This window comes from Sipha flava, unplaced genomic scaffold, assembly GCF_003268045.1.
Source record: "Sipha flava isolate LNK unplaced genomic scaffold, YSA_version1 333_pilon_pilon, whole genome shotgun sequence".
Lineage (NCBI taxonomy): Eukaryota > Metazoa > Arthropoda > Insecta > Hemiptera > Aphididae > Sipha > Sipha flava.
Genome location: NW_020273024.1, coordinates 420,577 through 441,756, shown reverse-complemented (window position 1 = coordinate 441,756; position 21,180 = coordinate 420,577). Strand labels below are relative to the sequence as shown.

Below are 21,180 nucleotides of genomic sequence, written 5' to 3'. Positions count from 1 at the left end.
AGAATTCGAACTATGATGTTTGATGCTTATTAATTTATTCATTGCATGTATAATTCACGTTTTATTGTGGTACATATACTCTATATATATATATATATGTATATATGCACTTTTTACATATATAATTTACACTAAGACTAGATTTATTATTCGACATATTATCTCACATAATATTTCGATTTTGCGTTCAATATTAATTGGACGACAATAATTATTAAGAGAACAATTATTATTCATGTTATAACAAGACTACTATTTTTTATTTTATTCAAAGAATTTCATTTCGAGTACTAATATTTGAGTTGATTTAATTCGATTATATTTGTATATGTTGCAGCAGCTCAATGTTTAATAATTTCATTTAGAATTTCAAACATAGTTGGCATTCAGAATACAAAACGTTTTTCGAATTTTAAAAGCTCGTCTGAAAATGATGATTGTATCTTCAGATAAACTTTACGCGTGTCTTGAGGTGTATACTCCACAAACTAATTTATGAAATTGTATATACATTTTATAAATGAATGTTGTCAAAACTAATGTTTATTTATCTATCTATATATATATATATATATAATTAATAATTTATTATTATAAAAATTGAAATATTATATATATTATATAGGTACACAGAGATTTTTATTTTTACGAGAAAAAAAATATAAGATATTTTTTAAATAAATAATCATCAACAATGTCAAATCTATGAGAACTTTAAACCATTGTAAAATAATTAATATATAGATAATTAAACATCGAAGTTGATTTTTAATTGAACTTACGTCTCCAATCGAATTTTTCATAGGATTATATTTTTTTAAAACTTTTTTAAAAATGGTACTGAAAAACTGTAAAAAATTCACGTTTAAACATGAACTTAAATATTGTTACAACAAAACCTGTTTCAAATACTATTCTGTATCTCATTTTCGTTATAATACAAACATTTCAAAGCCTTGCGTTACTTGATATTATGTACAAGTTAGTACGAAAATACACAATCACAAATTATATATATTTTTTGTAGATTTAATGTAATTATATATAAATAAGAGTTTATTTTCAGATCATTGATTCGTAAATTTCTGGTTTGGAATAAGGTTTTCTTTGTAGGATCTTAAATAAATAGCAATTATTTTCTAATCCAGTGTACTACATTTGATTACAATTAAAAACAAAAATCATTCATAAACATAAAAGTATATTTTCATTAACAGACACACATCGAAAATATTGAAACCAACAAATAACATTAAGTAGCAATTAGTACTTGTTAATAAATGTTTGACGATGAAAATAACTGTTACTATGATACATATAATATATTTTATATATAATCTCATAAAACAATTCAGTATTAAATATATTACAAATTATTTTTTATATTTTTTTGGTGTACAATGCATATGTTGTGTGATATATAACAAATATATGTACTTTATACTCACAACACGTTAAACTAATATTATTAACTAAACAATAAAATTAATGGTATTACTGTCAACAAAATGTCCAAGTATGAATATAGCACTAGAAAATAAATTCTGTATTCACTATATTGTCTATATTGGTAATTGGATATGCAATTAATGGAAGACTTGATGGCTTATTCTGTTTTAATTTGGTAACACTAATTTAGTGGGCGCTACCTGTAATAGCAACTGTATAAAAACGGTCCAACGATCTATGGAGAAATAAAAAATGTAATTAATTAATTTTTCGTTTATACACAGAAATAAAACTAAATTGAGCCGTATTTGGACATTGGTATATTGGATTTTAGTATTAACACACCCGTTTTATTATTTAATGCTACACTCACCGATTATAGGGAATTTGTATCCCAGACGAACGAACGGTACGTAAAACACTATTCCGGCGATCATAAATATCATCGAGTACAAATATTCGATTTGAGGTTTATCTAATATTGGCGCTATCACCAAATAGATTGAAATAACAAATATGGTTAACGGAATGATTATGGGTACCTATAAAATCGTACGACCGTTAGTTTTACATGTTATGTTTTACATATATTTTCACGTCAACAATTGTTCAACACGAAGTCTTCTTTCAACATATATGGTGCCGTTAAATTAATTTCATAATCATTGAAAACATATTTAATCTGATAAACGTGATTATAACACATTGTGTGTCACATGAATTTTTATTTATATTGTTTTATGATTAAATATTAATTTCGAAATTGTTTAATTTTTAATGAATGAAAACATATCGCACTTAACTGACCTAATAAAGCTATTTGTGAGTGAAGCTGGGTAGTTGGGTTGGATTTGATTTATTTTGAATAATACTTTCACCGATTTACAAAAATATTCAGTGAAATTTCTATTAATGGAAAGTTTTTATCAAAGAAAATTTATCCATACGTCCCATAAAAAAAATTAAAAAAATTGTGTACAAATAATTTTAACTTCCTAACAATTATCCTCAAGAAAAATGTTCATTGTTCCTATTATATTAATATTACTAATGTTTACTTAGTACATTAATTTGTTCTATAATTTATTAACCAATTTAGTTAATATTAGTATTAATCTCACTATTTTATTTAATTGGTTATGTTTGAATAATATTTTGATCAGTATTTTACATTATGTTTTTATTTGTTTATGGTACATAATTTATTGTAAAAATAATCATTATAAAATTATAGATATTAACTATTATTAAATATATTAATGTGTAATTACGGTTGATCTCCATGCCATTAAACATAAATCTCCTTGTATTTTATTATACATTAGATATGTTAATATTTTAATGTAGTCATAGAAATGACTAGCTAAGGTTATTAATGATAATAATAACTTAGCCGTGGCAGTTAGTGACACAGTAATTTGTGTCTACATATTTTTAGTTTATTTGCTCAAAAGAACGTCAAAAAAAAAATACAAGTTAATTGAATAATATTAGGATTGAGAAACAAAAATAATGAACTTGATAAAGTCAGATGAAACCTATTATAACGCTTGAATTCTTCTATTCGTATTATCAGGTGTCGACCAAAAAGCCCCATGGATGATCTTTTGGTATGCATGTCTGTATGGAAAGGAAACCATTCGTGAACAATATTTTGCGAGCGATACGCGAACGTCACATGTTTTTTTCAAATAGAACATAAACGTCAATATAAACTTTGAACGATTTTTGGGCATTCAAATATATTTCCATTTTAAAAATATATTTATAAATAATAAACATATATTACGAGTACAATTCAACAAGAAAAGGATGATTACTCGTAATGCGTGGCGTATCCGCACTTACAATCATTTTTAGATGTATAATATAGTACTTAATGTACAATTCAAAAAATATTTTTTATCGGTAACAGTGTTAAATGCGATAGAAAAAAATTGCTGGTAAAAAAGTAAAAATTAATTGTCAAGTCGTCCGATTCGTCGAAGTACCGTATCATCTTATTACGCGTCTTGAACAAATGCCTTCGTGTTTACGTCTATATTCAACGTTCATGCGTTGCACTTGCATACGATTATTAAATGCGATATACATATTGTAATACACGATGAAGTCCACATTTTGATTTTGTACTCACTTTATACGGTCTCGGTACGTCGGGCTTCGTGTACCGCATCACTAGCAACGCTAACATAGCGCTTCCGTAGAATATCCATGCTGTAAAACTGAAGAAGTCGATAAGGGAGTTGATCGTGCCCGATGCCACCATCATTATGGTTATTATCGACTGCAATAATAATCAAACAGTGTATAGCTTTGAATCGAGTATCAAAATACACGTAATATGACTTAAATTACGTGCTTATTATGTACAATAATATAATAATAATAAAAATATAATAATAATAATAATAATAATAATATAATGTGTAGTGCGATACTTTTCGCGTGGTTGAATAGATTACGTAGCACGAGTCATTATAAGCGCCAAAATGTAATATTTATTTCTTCGTATAACTTGAAAAACGCTCTATTTTCCAACAACTTTGAAGTGTAAAAAATGGACGAAGGTACTTAGGAAGAACAACGTATTTTATATTTAATGCTTGTAGGTTGAACTATTAAAAACAATTTAGTGGAAATCCTAAGTAAAAAAAAAAATATATAAAGTATTTTAAAAGCTATTAAGGGATTAAAAAAATGCATGTGACGTCATCGCGCCGGACATCAGAAGCCTGACCAATTGTGTACGTGTAAAATGTTTTCGCTTTACAAAATGATTAACTACCGTAAAATTTTATTTTTATACATTTTTTTATGATGTATTTTTGTGCTGAAGACTACAATGCAACAAGATTTAGTCCAACACACAGCTCTAAGTTTTAATTATTTTAAATTATTCAAATTATTTTAAATCTTACGATGCCCGGATCAAAATACATCATGCATGTTTTCTACTACGCATAACCCACTAAAAAATACAAATAGAAACGTGGCACTTCTACCATTTTTTTTAACTAACTACCATTCGTCAAATAATTTTATGTATAAACTTACCCCTATGGCTTATAATCATATATGTCTCGTTTATACTTTTAATATTGTTGTGTTGATAGTGTTATATTAATATTTATATTACTTGGATTTTTATTTTTTTATTTGCTTTTATCGAAAACAATACAGAAATACAGATATATATATATATATTGAGAACAAAATATTATATTATTTACAGATGATTATATTAGAAAAAACATAATTTTTATAACTAATGATGTAAAGAATAATACGAGTGAAGTGAGAGTTAAGAAAAGTATTTGAGATAAAAAATATTTTGATTTTTTTATAAATGTAATTTCAAGCAAAAAAAATGCATTCTATAATCAAAAAAACTTATTTTTGAAACTTCTATATTTGGCGTGCTCCTGTCATTTCATTTGTAATACATTTATTCACGCGTTTCTTTTGTTTGTAAATAATGCGTTAAATCAAAACGAATTTTCTTTAAAAAAAATTGTTATTTTCAATATACCCAATTTTTCGACCGTAATACGCAAATCATGATGATTTACGAGTACGATAATATGTTTATTAAAAAACGATATTGGATATAATATTGGTAATCAACGGCCCCCATGGTAGTGCGCAAACTGACTGTAAAAAACTTCGGTCACTCACGTGAAATATGATGCTTGGCATGGGCGTGAGCTTTTTAATGTGAATGTATGACAAAACGTTCATCAAATGGCCTTCCCTGCTGGCAGCAAAACACAATCTTCCAGCGGCGAACAAGGTGCCATTGGCCGATCCCAACGTGGACACCGTGATCGACAACGGTATCACCCAGGCAATGGGCCCAAGCGCTCGGATACCGAATGTCTATAAATAAAATACAGCATACCGGTTCGGAATAGGCATTACAAAAAGAAATGGTTCTCGCAAGTGAAATACCCGAAAGGTATCCGGGAGTAAAAGCAAGGATGGAGGGATTAGTCAATTTTGTATTTGTAGCAACATTTTAATATGCAACTGTTACTATTGAAAATCGACTTATTTCCCAAACAGATTAACGTGCACTATATATAACAAGAATCGCCAAAATTTTGCTCACGAGTGAGCTGCATTGAAAGAATCAAGTTTATGGCAATTGTCTGATTTAAGACTATAAAAGCCGATAGAAATGTGATTTATATGATAATATTTGAGTGTATATAGATAGAATATTATGAAATTGCTTAAAAAAAAAAAACCAAAATCATCAGATTTATAATTTTATAACGGAATAATCAATTTTTATTTTATGTTCCCTTAATTGTCGATGGGTTGATAACTTCCATTAGATATCATGTACTATAATATTATGTATATTATGTTAATGTTAAATATTAATGTACATTATACAGACCACGGCTACAGCTTCATTTCGCACTATTTCGTCCGGTGACATGATTGTGAGGTACGCCACATTCACCAATATATAACAAATCGTCACCAATGGTATGCTGATATAAATCGCTTTTGGAATGTTCCTTAAACATTTTATTTACACGCATACAATATTAAAAATCTGACGGATCTGATTGGAATTATTCGACGTGAACGTAACTTAACGTGATCTATTTTATTCTCGACCCAAAATATTATTAGAGACAATATAATAAAAACACATTACTTCGAAGGATTTTTTATTTCCTCAGTGACGTAATTGAGATTGTTCCAACCGTCGTACGCCCACAGCCCCGAGTAAAAAGCGGTGGCCACATCACCCATACTGGAAGTTGTGTTGTCGAAATAGTCCCGAAAGTTTTCCGTACGTCCCTGGAAGATTTTGTACACGCCTCCGGCGACCACGACGAAAACAGCGACAAGTTTTGCCGCCGTAAATGCATTTTGCACGCCAGTGGCCAAATTCACGCTGTAGCAGTTTATGTACGTGATGACCACTGAATATATGAGAGAAAAAAAAACGTCTCAATCGTTCATGATAAAATCGTCTTGTGAAACCGCAATGACTTGGAAACGGTTCAGTGGCTAATTAAGTAGAAGCCGAGAGAAATGATTACGTCAAGAATAAGGTTTTCAAATGCTTTATACAAAATTAGAGATGTTTACTAAAGATGCTTAATCACCCACAACGCACACATTTAATCGTATCAATTATCGTAAGTGCATTACTTATTTAACGTTTACATAATCACTGAGTAGGATATTTAAGATATATACGTGATATTATATTATGATACGCATAAATTATACATTATTGTCGGCGGGAAACTATATATTTACTATATGTATAGTTATGAATAATGAGACATTAAAATATAAAATATTATTTAACGACCCGTAAGAAAAAATTATTCAGTTAATAATTAAGTATTACAGCATAATAAACTTGATAATTATAACTAATATTCATTTTTTGCCACAACCTAAAACACTAAATGAGTATAAGGTATTTAAGTTAAATTAGTAAATAATATTATAATTTTTCATGTAATCGACCGTAGGTAATTTATGTTGAAATAAACATAACGAGCTTGCGGAAAAAATTGTTTTGAAGAAAAATTTAAAGTACAGTAATAATGTAATAAATAAAAACGAGGATCAGTAACATTTGGCTTAAACTCACAAATAGACAGAATAGCGACGATCTTCACTGCAAAATCTGAGGAACCACATTCATCAACACATGCTTCGACTGCGTATTTGGCGAAACTCAGACATATTATAGCCACCTGTGATGGTTTAAGTATCAATGTGGATATCCAAGAAAATAGAAATGCAGGCATTGGTCCAAATGCATCCATCAAATACGCGTACTCGGCCCCGGAACTGGGATTCATCGTGCCTAGTTCGGCATACGCTAAGGCTCCTATGGAAATAAGAAGTTTGAATAAAAAACAAATATAAAAATATTATTTAATATTTTATGAACTCATTTTTCTTTAGACGGCTTTATTTTCTGGCATCGAACGTGCTTCCGTTTCAATTGTTACGGACATACATAAATGTAGGTCCTTACGACTCATAAGACATGGATGGGACCACGTAGATCAAAAATAATAGAAATCGGGAAATGATTATTATTAATATAATATTCGTATTTGTATGAAAAGAAAGGAATGATTAAGACCCGAGGGTAACACGAATATGAGCTGTCAGGCTACAATTCAAAGTATTATAATAAATGCAATTAATAAAAGCGCATAACAAAATATGAGAAATGTTCGAATAGTAATATTACCGAGGTCAACCAATTAAATTACAATTTAACACCTCAGGGTAGTAACAATAATTGGAAATAATGTATTATATAGAAATGCGCGGCCAATTCCCACAAGACCTAAGTATATAAGGGGGTTGGGAACAGACCAATATTCAGATGTGGTTTACATGTATAGACGCAAGCACCTTCACGCCAGATCATTTCTTAATTAATGTTTTTGTATTTAGAAAAATTCTTAAATAAACAGTTAAATTATATTTGAGTATTTTTATTTGGAGTATTTTCCTAAAAAACCATCGTTACGATTGAACGACGGCACGCAACACAATTATTGTTAGTGCAATTATGATTGTCGAAAATAGTGTTCGTAAAATAATTTGACGAATGATAAACGTGCTCAGGTAAAATATATGTAGAATAGTTTCGTTTTAAAAATAGATAATATTTGACAGTTATTTTTTTACTTTTTTTTATACAGTCTAAAAACTTAATTTAAATAGGAACGTACCCAATAGTGACATGGCACCACATAATGCCCATATAACAAAACTCAGGCCTATTGACCCAGTCCTGATCAGCAGTCCCGTCGGAGAAACAAATATTCCAGAACCTATATAAAACGAAAATTGCCTTTAATTTGATAATTAGATAATTTTAATTGATAATGGTTTTTTTCCAGCAATAAACATATTTTTTTTACACTTTTTTTTCTGTATTAAGTGTTTTTTCATTTTATTTTTTGAAATTGTACATGCATGAATCCGTGGGAATTGTTTTTGATAAAATTAAAAACCTCTTAGCAATAAAAAAATAATTTTAATTATTATTTATTTTTTTTTTTTTAAATATTTTGTACCAAGAAAATTGTTCATACAAATGTCTAATCAGTTATACCATCATATTCAAGGCTAATTAAAATCAGATTAAACAAATTTAATTCGGTTAATTGAGGCCTCCGGCCTGTGTTGGCATTTTCCGTTGTGTCTTAATTTTTTAATCGATAAGAATATTTCCCGGATTCGAGTTTGAAATGTCTTATGAACGATGATAATCTAATTAATTTGTACGAAAGATTACTGGAAAAGGGGTAAACGGAAAATGAGTTAACAGAAATTTCTATGTTTGCTGATAAAATTTTATCTATTGCTATTTTTAATGTTATTGCGTTCAAAAAATGTAACTTCAAGGAATGCATACATTACCATTTTATGTACGAAACCGATGAATAATTAGTGATAAATAATATACATCGATTTATCGACAACTCAAACTAGGTAGGTGGTGAAAAGTTTTAATAACATGTCATATCATAAAACCACGTATAATTTCAATTTCAAATTCAAAAGTAATTATCAGATGGTGAAATACTACTATTATTATTATTATAATGTAATCAAATTGAACTCACACTTTGCTCTTACATTATAATCTGTACAAGAAACTCTATTATGATAATATCAAATTAATTTAACGTCACTTCAATATGTTGTAGCTCGTAAAAAGGAGAAAAAAAATGATTGAACAATTTAACAAGTAAAGTTGTTTAAAAGTATCTATACATAGAACATATTTCTTATAATGGTATGTAAATACAAATTATAATAATTGGTACTGTTCATCCTTAAAAACTATTATTAAACATTTCAAATATGTAATGGCTAATTATAAATTTCTGGTGACAGTAAATGTATATAATAAGTCAGTTAAAAACTTAATATCATTATGTCACAAATTTCTTTGACGTCATTGACTATTTATTTTGTTTTTACATAGTTAACCCAAATATACATGTAAGAAGTATAAGACGTACATATATATATTACTAAGATGCCTAGGACAAAAAATCATGAAAATAGAACTATTTTGATGATTCTAATAAATTTCATCTTCGAGAAGTAAATGTGGAATTAAAGTGTCTTTTAAAACGTTTATGCACGGTAAACTTTAAATTTTCATATTTATAGTAGTTTTACTTACGGAAATTGAACGACATTTCGTGTGTTCTCTTTTTTGAAGTAAAATAATAAACCAGAAACGTTTAAAATGTTTTAGATTTTAAGTCAATGTTCACTTGAATGTTTTTCATTAGTCGAGGGAAAAATTTTATTATTTTTTTTTACGGTCTTTTTATGTGCGTAGAGATTACGATTTGTTTTATTTGTTTTCGGATCAATTCGAAATAACTTTTAAATCATTTTACAGACGTCTTTGTATTCATATAGACTTACCTACCAATATCGCAACATCACGGTTATCATTTTCTTTTTACCTGTACATCTATAAATAAAAGTTGATCGTACATACCACCGGTTTTTGGGATAAGCAATTTAGTTTTTAAATTTTCAGTTTTACTTTCCAAACATTTGTTTTTATCATTTATATTTAATTCACTTAATGTATAAATATTTATGTATTAACACTTATGTTACATTTTTTTTTTTCGATTGCTAAATAAACGTTTGCCTAAAATCTAAATAACTAAATTTAATCGCTAACTCTACACATTAATAAACACATATGCAATTCTGCTTACCAATCATTGTGCCTACGATTAGAGCCACCCCACTGAAGAGACCCACCCGTCTCTCGAGGTAAAGAGTGTCACCCTTAGTTGATAGCTTCCGCGCCAGCATGTTTTTTCCGTTGCCAACAGTTTCGTCATCTCCGCCGCCGCTGTCATCATCGTTTGTGTTGTTGTTGTTGTTGTACCCTATAATACGTAAAACACCACGAATGTAAACTTCAAATGTTATTTTTTTGTGGACGTTAACCAGTAGTCGACCGTTTTTTCTTTTGTTTATTTTAGAATATTAACCGACGTAACGTTGTATTCGTATATTTCTACCAAGAGAAACAAATAATGCCACGTACTATTATGTATATTACAAAAATATAAATAAATACACTCACACATTCACACACACATACTGGCAATGGCAAATGATAAAGCGACGAAAAAAGTCCTCTATACCGACAAACATTTTTCTTTGGTTGGTCGTGTTGTCAATCAAATCAAATGCACACGGGCAAATGCAAATTAAACAGAGAAATGTAACAATAAATGTTCGCACACTTCCTTCCTACTTCCATTAGTATAAATAGCAAATAGTACCCGGGTACGAGTATCATCAGTTTATTGTAAAATGGCACTTGGAGTACATTGCACTCCGTACCTATATGTAGTATAATACCTAATCTAACCTGGGCTAGCCACCGCCAGCTAGCCAAATACTTATTAATATTACGATAATGTTAAAATATTAAAAAAAGTCATACAGTATCGCGTAACGTGTTAGTAATAATTGCAGTTGATACAACGCCAATGGTCTATTTATGTTACAAAAGGGACGTAGCTATATAATAAGATTGGATAAGATTCGATCATATCTTATTCTACTGAAAAGTGCAAATACAATTGTTTGTTAAAGTTATAATAGCATAAAATTTTATCTTTTCAAGAATAATTCAAACATAGTTCATATGAAAAATATGTACATATATCCCCTGCGGTGATAATCGATCTTTGAGAAATAAAAAATATATGATAAATACAATGTATACTCGCCTTAAAATGTATGTTATTTTTATGAGAGGATTTTCTTGGGTTTTCATAATTATCTGAATAATTTTTCTCTAAACTAATTTCAAAACATCTATCAAATATACAGAATAATTACCTTATTTTACATGCAAACAATGTTACAAACTAAAATATGTGAAAATTAAATATTTCTAGAATTAAAACTACGAATAAAAATGTATATAAAAAAACATCAAAATGGTATTTTAAAATTATATTCACGTTAAAACTTTGATTATTTTTCAAAATCACAGTATTCAAACTTTTGATTAAACAAATCTTATATATAATGAACAAAACTTTTTGTTTGCGCCGCTCAGTGAAGGATCTAAGGAAATGGCCAAGGTGGCAATAGTATAATGAGTTCAACTTTTTGAAGTTAATGAATTTTTTTTAACCATTTGATTTGTAACAAAGTTTCTAGCTATTTCAAAAAAATGTACTAAAAAATTTAAAAAATTATTTACAAATCCTGGATTTCGGTTTCTCTCCACCAAAAAGCATCTATATTTCAAAATCTCTCAAAAAAAAAAGTATACCTATGCATATTTATCAGCCAGAAATATTTTACAAAATCATAAAGATTATTAATTAAATAATCTAATATTATTCTTATTAATCATCCAGATATATTCGTTTTTTTACCATCAATAAATTAAAAATGAGTATAAAATGTTTAGTATCGCAGCAGTGATAAGAAATATTGATCAAAGTTGATTAACAAATTGAGAAATTTCAACAATCTATTCGCACTTAAAAGGTCTTATTGTTAGAATCGTAATGATGAAAAAGACTCAATAATTAAAATACTCAATGATAATTTCATAATATTGTTTTAAAGAATAGAAAAATCGAAAATGTAGTCTAATAATTAACTGTTTAAAATCTATCAATGGTATTAATAAAATGTTAACCTTGTATTTTTATAATGAATATAGTCATGTTGCACGAACGATTTCATAATAAAAAAAATATTAGTATTTAATATCATAATCTTACATTTTTTTTTGTGGCAAATATCAATCTAAAAATAGATAATAATTGTTATATTTTATGCGGCAGAAACGAGTTCAATACGCGCACAAGGGAGGAACAAGGCTATCGTTAGGAGGATGCATTAACCCCATTAATATTTACTAACGCCGACCCCGGAGAGGAATGTCGATTTGTGAGTTTAATATAACTTTAAACTACAATGTACAATATTGTGAAGGTCTTCACTAAAATGTTATCCTTTTGGAGGCACATCTTACCATCTCCTATTTTTTCTATCGTAAATATTTATATTTAGTAAGAAACAGTCCTGAAATGTATGTGATTGCAACAGTTTTTGTTTTTAAAAGTTATCAGTGTATTATTATTCAAATGCGACGTTAATTATAAATAATTATATGAAATATTACAACTATTTTTTCATTCTACACAATTCTATAAATTGTTCTAATGTTCGGGATCCGGCCTGTCAGTTGGACAAGGGTCCAAGTGACTATTGTCCGTTATTCTCCCATTCGGATCCAGCACTGGCCGTGCGCGGCTTCATTGTTTTAGTAACGCGTGTTTCGTGATGATGAGAAGGGTGAAATAGATCCAACAATGTTAAAAAATTCTAATAATATTACATCGAGTAATTATAACGTGTATGGGACTGGAGCGGAAGCAAGCGGATTAAGATAGCGTAATTTGGGTGGTCTAACGGAATTTAATCGAAAACTTATTTACTGTTTAAATAAGAATATAATATTATATTATGGTTGTGCGGGTGTTGTTCTTGCGTCAGATGTGACGAGCTCGCCACTAAGGATGAACGATAATCGTACTCCGCGTGAATAATTGCAGACTATACGATGATTAAGTTATAACTCCAGAACGGGTCCAAAATATATTTAAGGTGCGAACGGAAGTATAACGATCCGGCGCAGTATACGTCATTCTCGAATGTCTCCGCGACACGCTGCAGAAACGAGACGAAAGAATTTTCGTGATCTTATTTTTTAATTTCTCTCTTGGCGATCTAACAACATTTGAACATTGTTACCGGTGCACACGTCTACGTACGTCACACCTACAAGTTATTTCGAACAAACGGAAAAAAAAAAGTGTTCGCCTCACGTCATTTCGTCGTGAACGGACCGCGCCGTGTCACGTGAACCCACTACAAAACAACAACACTACATTACGTTGTTACCTAATATAACCTACGTAAAAGTTACCTGAAGGAACCACGCACGAGCACAACATTAAATAACGTACACGGTTGAGTTTCGTTTAACCGATTAACGTATACGGGTACCGCTCCTTATCTTAACGTCGAGCGCGGTTTTAATTAAATTTTTTTTATCTAATATGTTGCGAAAAAAAAAAATATATGTATATATATATTCGTAAAAAAAAAAAAAAATAAAATAAAAACAAATCGTTTCAACCGATCGAAAACGTTCGGCGAAATACGCGACGGGGACGTTTTTCACGTATTTCGGTTTTTTTTCGTTTTCGTCGTACACCATATACTGACCATGTGTTGGTAGGTTTCGGAGCATTTCAAGTCGGACGTGTTAGCGACAACGGTCGACTCGGCGTGCACCGTGCGGCCAGACATGACACACTGGGTCGCACAGACCGAGGGTCGCCGCGTACAATCGCGTAACTGCCGCCGCCGCCGCCTCGCGCGCGTGTGTACGTATTGTTTTCGATCGTGTGCGCGTTTCCCCGCAGCAAGCGTACGTGCGTGTCCGTGCGGCGGCCGCGGCGTAAGCTATTTATTCCCCTACCCCACGCCCCCGACCACCATCCCCCCCGCGCCCCAATCTCGATCGCTCTGCTTTTGGGCGGCAAAACGCTTTTTATCGACTCATGCGCGCGCCCGGCGCAGCGTCCGCTCCGGTCCTGTACACCCGCTACGCGCGGCGGTAACGCGCCAAACCGAGCCGCGTGTTTTGCGTGTTATGATATTTCGATTTGCGTAAACGCGCGTGAAGCGGCCGGCGCAAAACACGTGTACCGCCCGCGAACGGACCGACGACGACACGCATCCTCCTCCTCGGACATCACCCTACCCTGGCCGCCCTTGCCGCGCGCACGGCGTTCGTTTGGCGTTGTCGCCCGCACGCCCCGGCCGGTACGGTAATACCGTTTTTAACGAACACGTTCGTTTCGGGTTTCAAACGGGGGAAACCGTCGCCGCAGCCGTGTCCGCTGCTTTCGAGCAGTGTCGCTTGCGAACCATTTTCGGGTCGTCGCGTTTTTTTAAGCCCTAAGTTTTCCTACTTTCAACTCGTCTCGATGTATTTTTTTTTTTTTTTATTAAATCCAAGTTTTCGGTAACATTTTTAAATTAGGTAAATATATAATTCATTGTTAAAAACAACGATTAACTATACTCGTTTTCATTTATTTATATTATATGAGTTTACATTTATAATACACTATTTACTATATTATATTATATATTACAATAACATTAAAGCGAACCGCAATCGGTGATCGTTCATACCCATAAGATTTTAAAAAAATAAGGTCTTCGACGCTTACAAATTTTATTTTAAATGGAATATTACTACGAAGTACACACAACGCCAATTTGAGCATGAAACACTGACTCTGAAAAATATACCATTGAGAAACGGAATACTGTTTTTCCTCGACAGCTCTTCTTTCGGTGTATAGCATCAACCATTATAATTTTCGTAGTTATATACGTAAAGACATTATTCAAAATGACACCAACAAACAAACACGAGATGGAAAATATACTGACGCACCCTTTCTTGCACAAGCCTTTCTAAAAATGGTTTCACAAGTTCTCAGAATGCAGCCAAACGTTTTGGACGCCGATGGGTTGTAAGAACTACAATCACCGGAGATGCATACATCTAGACCAGGGGTCGGCAAGTAATTTATATCGGAGTCCTAAAGATTAAAATAATAAATCAATGAGGTCTAGTGAAAACAATCATTTTTAAATCTTTATATTTTAAAAATAGCGGTATGAAAACAAAAATAATCATTTGGTTATTACAACTAATTTACATTAAAAATTGCAATATTAGGAATATAAAAATAAAAGTTGACCGTTCCAAAGTATTGTGTTCCACGGTCCGAATCCGAACCGCGATCCGCTAGTTGCCGACCCCTGATCTAGACAACAACTGTTGCAGAATTTACAGGGACCGAACTGATATTGAATTTACAAACGCTTCAAATACCTACAAAGATTTATCACCATCACGCGTACGCCTTTCTTCGTAAGATATTAACCGTTCGTTTTTACGACCGTGCATAGTAGACCGATGTATTCGCGGCAGAATTTGACGATAACTTGCCGTCAACCTAGCGACAGACTGTGAGCGAAGGTGCAGCGCTACACCACCATCGAGATCGTGCGACCGCCGAGTACCTTAAAAGTATATGATTCGGACGATTCGCTCGCTCGGTAGATAAACACAATATGGCCTAAATCACTAAAATATATGAAATCGATGCTTGGTACATCCAACGACGGCTTGGCGAGTCGACTTTTTCCGAGTTAACGATCACACGTCGCGCATTACGTTACAGGATACGATCTAACCGGTCTGCGTCAGAGAACATTGTTGGAAAGTGACTGCACAGAGGAGCTGCAAGACCAATAGGACTGCAAACCTTTGCTCCTGGCAGCGTTCCGACGATGAGTGATGGCCGCTCGAACGTGTTGCGTGGGACTAATCTCCAAGTTCTTCGACCAACTTCGACCGATAAAATTATTGATGAGTACGACCTGATCACGTTCAATGAGGAACACTTGCCGAAATTGTCCAACTATGCGATGAATACGTGTCCTGACGAAATCATCCAAATGGATAATAACCAAATGGATAAATTTACTAACTTCATTAACTCCGTGGATGGATAAAAGCATCTACGCTTACACAAAAAGTCCGAAAAGTCTATAAATTTATTCAAGGAAATTGAAAAACATTTATACATTTGAGCGATGATTTTAAATTAACTAACGTTAACGTAATGATAATTATCATTTCCAAGATCTGTGATACATTACACAATTTTATTCGCCAACAAAGTAATAGTGGTGAATAAATACACTTTATTTAAACGAATTTCTTCAACTGTTTTGAAAATGCACTCCATTAAAATTTCACAATCGGTAAAGGGTTTTCTAGCTATTATCAGTATATAAGCTACTTATAAATTTACTTTTATAAAAAATTAATTTATATATGACCGTTTTATAATAGTTGTTTAGCTAGTAAATTTTATTTATTTCAAATTTATTAGATCGTAGCGAAACAGACAATCCGCTATATATTAACGAATGTTCAGTTTCAGAATGTCTAACAATATTAAGGATGGGCATGAAGTCCGAATATCTGAATTACCCGAATATCCGGATATCCAAATCCGGATTTGAATCAAATTCTTATCCGGATTTCCCGAACTATCCGAATTATCCGGATTTATAGATTTGCTTTTTATATGACTTCAGACATACAAATATTTTTAATGTATGGTAAAATAAATTATTTTATTATAATGAAAATTATATTATAGAATTAAAATGTAAGTATATAAAAATGAGTCATTGAACAGCAAAATCGAGTTGAATAATCCGGATATTCCGGATAATCCGTGAAATCCGGATTTACTAAATCCGGATTTGACAAATCCGAATAATTCGGATTTTTGAAATCCAGATATGCCCACCACTAAGCAATATTATATTCTTTCAAAACAGTAACCTTTTCCTTACAAATTACGCATAAAGCAAAGTTATTTTGTTTGATGATCTCGGTTCCACTTTTTGTTGAAAACAGCAATCTTTATCGGCTTTCTGACGTTTATTTAAGCTTACTTCTATAGGCAATAGTAACTTAATGCGTTTGAAAATTACACGGAAATACCTAAAGATAATGATGGGCGCTAGTCGGTCGAGCGGCGTCGGAACAAAAGACACACAAGAATATGCTACTGTTGTGCGGAAGTATATAATGGCGGGGGGTGAAGTGTTCGAGTAAGTTTGACGGGAAATCGGTACAGCGAAACAATAGTACAGCGGAAATACTGAGTCAACTTGGTTGAGCAAAAGTTAAAAAGATGAATGATGGTGGAGCAGGAGGATTTTTTGTCAGAAAACGCGGATGTGCTCTCCGAAGATCGGTGTTCCCGTTGTTCATTGTAATAGAAACGGTGAAACCATTAGACGAATATGGACATGTAAATACTGGATAAGACGTGAGCACTTTTGTGCGTGATGTATACATATGGTATAGGAAATATTGTAGTTTTAGGTTTATATGGTTATACCACGAAATAATTTCGTTACAGACAAAGCAAGTTATTACGTGATAAAACAATATAGTCGGAAAACCGTTAATGTTAAAAGAAGATTTGAAAAATCTAAACAGCAGAAATTTATAATTCATTTGGTAATGGACATTAGGAAAGGGGGAGTAATTAAATTAAAATTTAAAATAATTTTTAAATATCTAATTATTTTAAGTATGTTTTAAGAGTTTGGATACACGGGTAAAGTTAAATATACATTTTTACGATTGAAAAACGCTGATAGAAATTTTTGAAATATATTAAATAACTTACTAATAATATTATTACCATATTTCCTGACAGAATTTTTGGATTTTGTATTTTAGACATATTATTCTCAATAAATTTGAAAAAATATCAAAATTATTATTTCTAAATATTTTGAACTATATTATTATAAGGATAATACGAAAAATCCAATGGAATAGAAAAACCATAAACTTTAAAAATGAGTATAAGAAGAAGTCATATAGTTCAAAAATACAAACAAACAAAAAGCGTTAAATTTGAAAACGAATACTTGGAAAAATATCCATTGCAAAAAGTGAAAACAAGAAACCTTTATATATGCAGTTTAAATAAAGTCGTATAGGATTGTTGTTTTCGCATTTTATATTTATTTTTACAATCTTGAACGGACCAAGGGAGCTATTATTTTTACAACAACAGATTTTTTTTTATTTTTCCGTAGCAGTAAAAAAGCAACAAACATTTCATGTAAGCCCAATTGATTGGATACTATACAAACAAAGATTTTACTTAGGACATGTCAAAATTACAAAAAGGGCTCACAAATATTTTTAAAAATAAAATAAACATTTTTAAGATAAATCTTGACCATTTTTGAAAGATAATATACTTCACTTTTTAATTGTTTGAACTACACAAATGCTTTCAGATTAATGATATATTACTAGCATTTTAAAAATAATAAAATATCACTATAATCTTACGAAGAATGGAAATGAGTATTCAATCATAACAATAATGCAACTATCATTTTACAGTATATGTTATTATTTTAATGAACAAATTAGGTAATAGCATTGATTAAATATACATCATCACAATATATATTGTATATTTAATCAATGGTAATAAACTGCATTAAACAGATTAAATGAAAATATTTAGTAATTAAAAGATTTTTTAATTTATGATATCAAATGTTTAAAATCAAAAGTTCAATAATACAAATGTCGTTAAAACAAATTTAATTATTAAAATATAGAAAACATTTAAGATTAGGTTTGATTTAATGATTATATAAAATATAATTTTTTTATTATTTCATAGATTTTTTAAATGAATAATATTTAATTTCAATCAATAAATGTACATATTAAACAATTAATTTAATATCGATAAATTATATTTGGTAGATTCAGACCAATTTTTCAATGTTATAAGTTTAATTCCCTAATAGAAATAAATTAAAACTAAATAAAATTCAATTTTAAAAAACAATTATTGATTTTCGATTTTCTATTTTTTAAAAACATAAAGTTCTATCAAAAATGTTGTACACGATTATTCAATTTTAGTATTTTTACTATAATATGCATTAGACGGCGCGTTATATAGGCAATTTAGTAGCACATTATACCAGATGAAAAAAATGAAAAAAAAATAATAATAATAATGTCTATTAGGTCAAAGAATGGAAATTTATTATGATCATGAATTATTTCAATGCATATTTATAAATCGAAAATATTTATCAATATAACATCAAACATTTCGTACTAAATATTCAAAGTATATAATTTTTTTTATAATTTTTAATTTTCTTGATAACATGTGGTTAATGTTCTCAATCATTTAATATTTAAAATAGTTATAAAAAGTTTAAGATATCATGTTACCCGCAAATTAAAAAATTAAACACGATTGTGATTAGGTATACAGTATATTGGTAAATATAAAACTAACAAAAATTGAATATTCTATTATTTGTATTTGTCCCTATTCACCGCATAGTGCTATTAAATGTCTAACTAAAATTATCATCAGCCAACTTATTTAATGTAATTAACATATCTATTACTCGGTAAATTATTAATTAATCTTTTAATTAGTTATCAAGTACTTGATATAACGTTATATGACATCTAACTAACTTCAAAATAATCATTTTGACAATTCATTAAACAATTCATTAAAGACAATAAGACAAAATATTATAAAATGTTAGGGGGCAGAAAAAAAAATCAACTACAGTGTTTTACTTTTTCATCCAATATGATTATTAAAAAATATAATTTTAAAATCATGGTAATAGTTTTCAAGACAAGTGGCATTTTGAATGGTTATAAATAAGACATTTTGCAAGAAGAAATATAAAATAATGTCGAAATTAAAATTGAAAATCGAAAGTGAACAAATTTTTCTCTTCTCATAAATAGTATTCTCATAATAGTCACAGGGGTGGATTGACTCCTGTGGAAATGTGGCGATCGTCGACTGAGCCTTTTTATATCTGGGTCACTGCTTTTAATTTAATCCGATAAAATAAATATTTATAATAATAGTAACAATATTGATCTATACAGCATAAACCGCAGTTTTATAGATAAACTATATTATTACATACCTAGTACGATTCCTTTTAATACAATTAATATCAAGAATTTTGAAGTTTCTAGGTACACTATTATTAATTTTATTCGACGTATGCTTTAATGTTATATTTATATTGATTAATAATAGCTCTGCAGATCACGTTGTTATCGGTACTCTATAAATTCCTAAATAACTATCGGTAAACGCGTAATAGAAATTAAAAAAATTGGGTCTCTTAAATAACTAAACCTAGGCATTTTAAACAAATTTTCGAAGCCTACGTGTTAAAACAGTTCACCCTTGAATAATCGTGATATTCTATATGTATATATTTACTTATTTATATAGACTATATAAAATATGTAAATACGTTCATCCCAAAGTCTGACAAATAACCTTAATTTGATCGGTTAAATCTAAGATGATATTATCAGAAGGATTGAAGTCTGAATTTTTTTATTTCGAGGGATTGTGTTAAAATCTGAATAAATATATTAAAATGAAATATTATATTAATTATATTATATTAATATTAATTATTTTTATTTTCTATAAATATTTATGGCAATTTGATTAGTGACCATATACTATAATGCCTATATTTATTTATTTAGATTCTTCCTATAAAATTTAAAGTATCTTTTAATAATAATTTTTCATTGCCATGTAACTGAAACTATTTATGATTCATAACAAAATGGTTTCAAATGAACATTTCATTCTTAATTCTTAGTTTGCAAAAAAATATTGATACCTACTTAATTGAAAATTGATTAATATATAAAACATTTTAAGATATTTTTTTACTATTTACATAATTTTATCAAAAAATTATATTTATGACAAATATGATCTGCTTAAAAATTAATTTTTAATTGTTATAATTTATAAATTATTAGTTTATTTTTTTATTTTTATATTTTATAAGCGAAAAGTTTTATTAGAATAATTATATGATTTGCATTTAATTAAAAAATACAAACAAATATACACATTAAAAGTAAAATATTTTATTAATAATAACTATGATATTCCGAGTGTATTT

The 21,180-nt window shown here is 29.9% G+C and overlaps 1 protein-coding gene across 3 annotated transcripts; it reads right to left on the bottom strand.

Annotated features, from left to right (window-relative positions):
• Window positions 1-1,370: 1,370 nt before the first annotated feature.
• Window positions 1,371-13,908, bottom strand: LOC112687176 (b(0,+)-type amino acid transporter 1). 3 transcript variants are annotated; one of them, XM_025559751.1, is made up of 10 exons: window positions 13,466-13,701; window positions 10,209-10,385; window positions 8,184-8,285; window positions 7,079-7,321; window positions 6,122-6,392; window positions 5,855-5,978; window positions 5,128-5,328; window positions 3,587-3,736; window positions 1,823-1,991; window positions 1,371-1,684 (listed from the first exon to the last, which is right to left on the bottom strand). In XM_025559751.1, exons 1-10 carry the CDS (start codon window positions 13,491-13,493, stop codon window positions 1,617-1,619), a joined length of 1,533 nt encoding a protein of 510 aa, XP_025415536.1. In that variant the 5' UTR covers window positions 13,494-13,701; the 3' UTR covers window positions 1,371-1,616. The 3 variants fall into 3 exon arrangements, with proteins under 3 accessions (XP_025415536.1, XP_025415537.1, XP_025415538.1); XM_025559752.1 differs by lacking the exon at window positions 13,466-13,701 and adding an exon at window positions 13,768-13,908 and having other exon boundaries at window positions 1,372-1,684; XM_025559753.1 differs by lacking the exons at window positions 1,371-1,684; window positions 1,823-1,991 and adding an exon at window positions 2,979-3,069 and having other exon boundaries at window positions 13,466-13,708.
• Between the last annotated feature and the right edge of the window lie 7,272 nt (window positions 13,909-21,180).

Bases quoted from the DNA above. Each gene is read 5' to 3' on its own strand.
- LOC112687176 (XM_025559751.1), bottom strand. From the start codon at position 13,493: ATGTTGTGCTCGTGCGTGGTTCCTTCAG. The intron at 5,979-6,121 runs GTAATGTGTTTT...AAAATGTTTAAG, and splicing joins GAAATAAAAAATCCTTCGAA to GAACATTCCAAAAGCGATTT. The intron at 1,685-1,822 runs GTGAGTGTAGCA...ATTTCTCCATAG, and splicing joins ATACAAATTCCCTATAATCG to ATCGTTGGACCGTTTTTATA.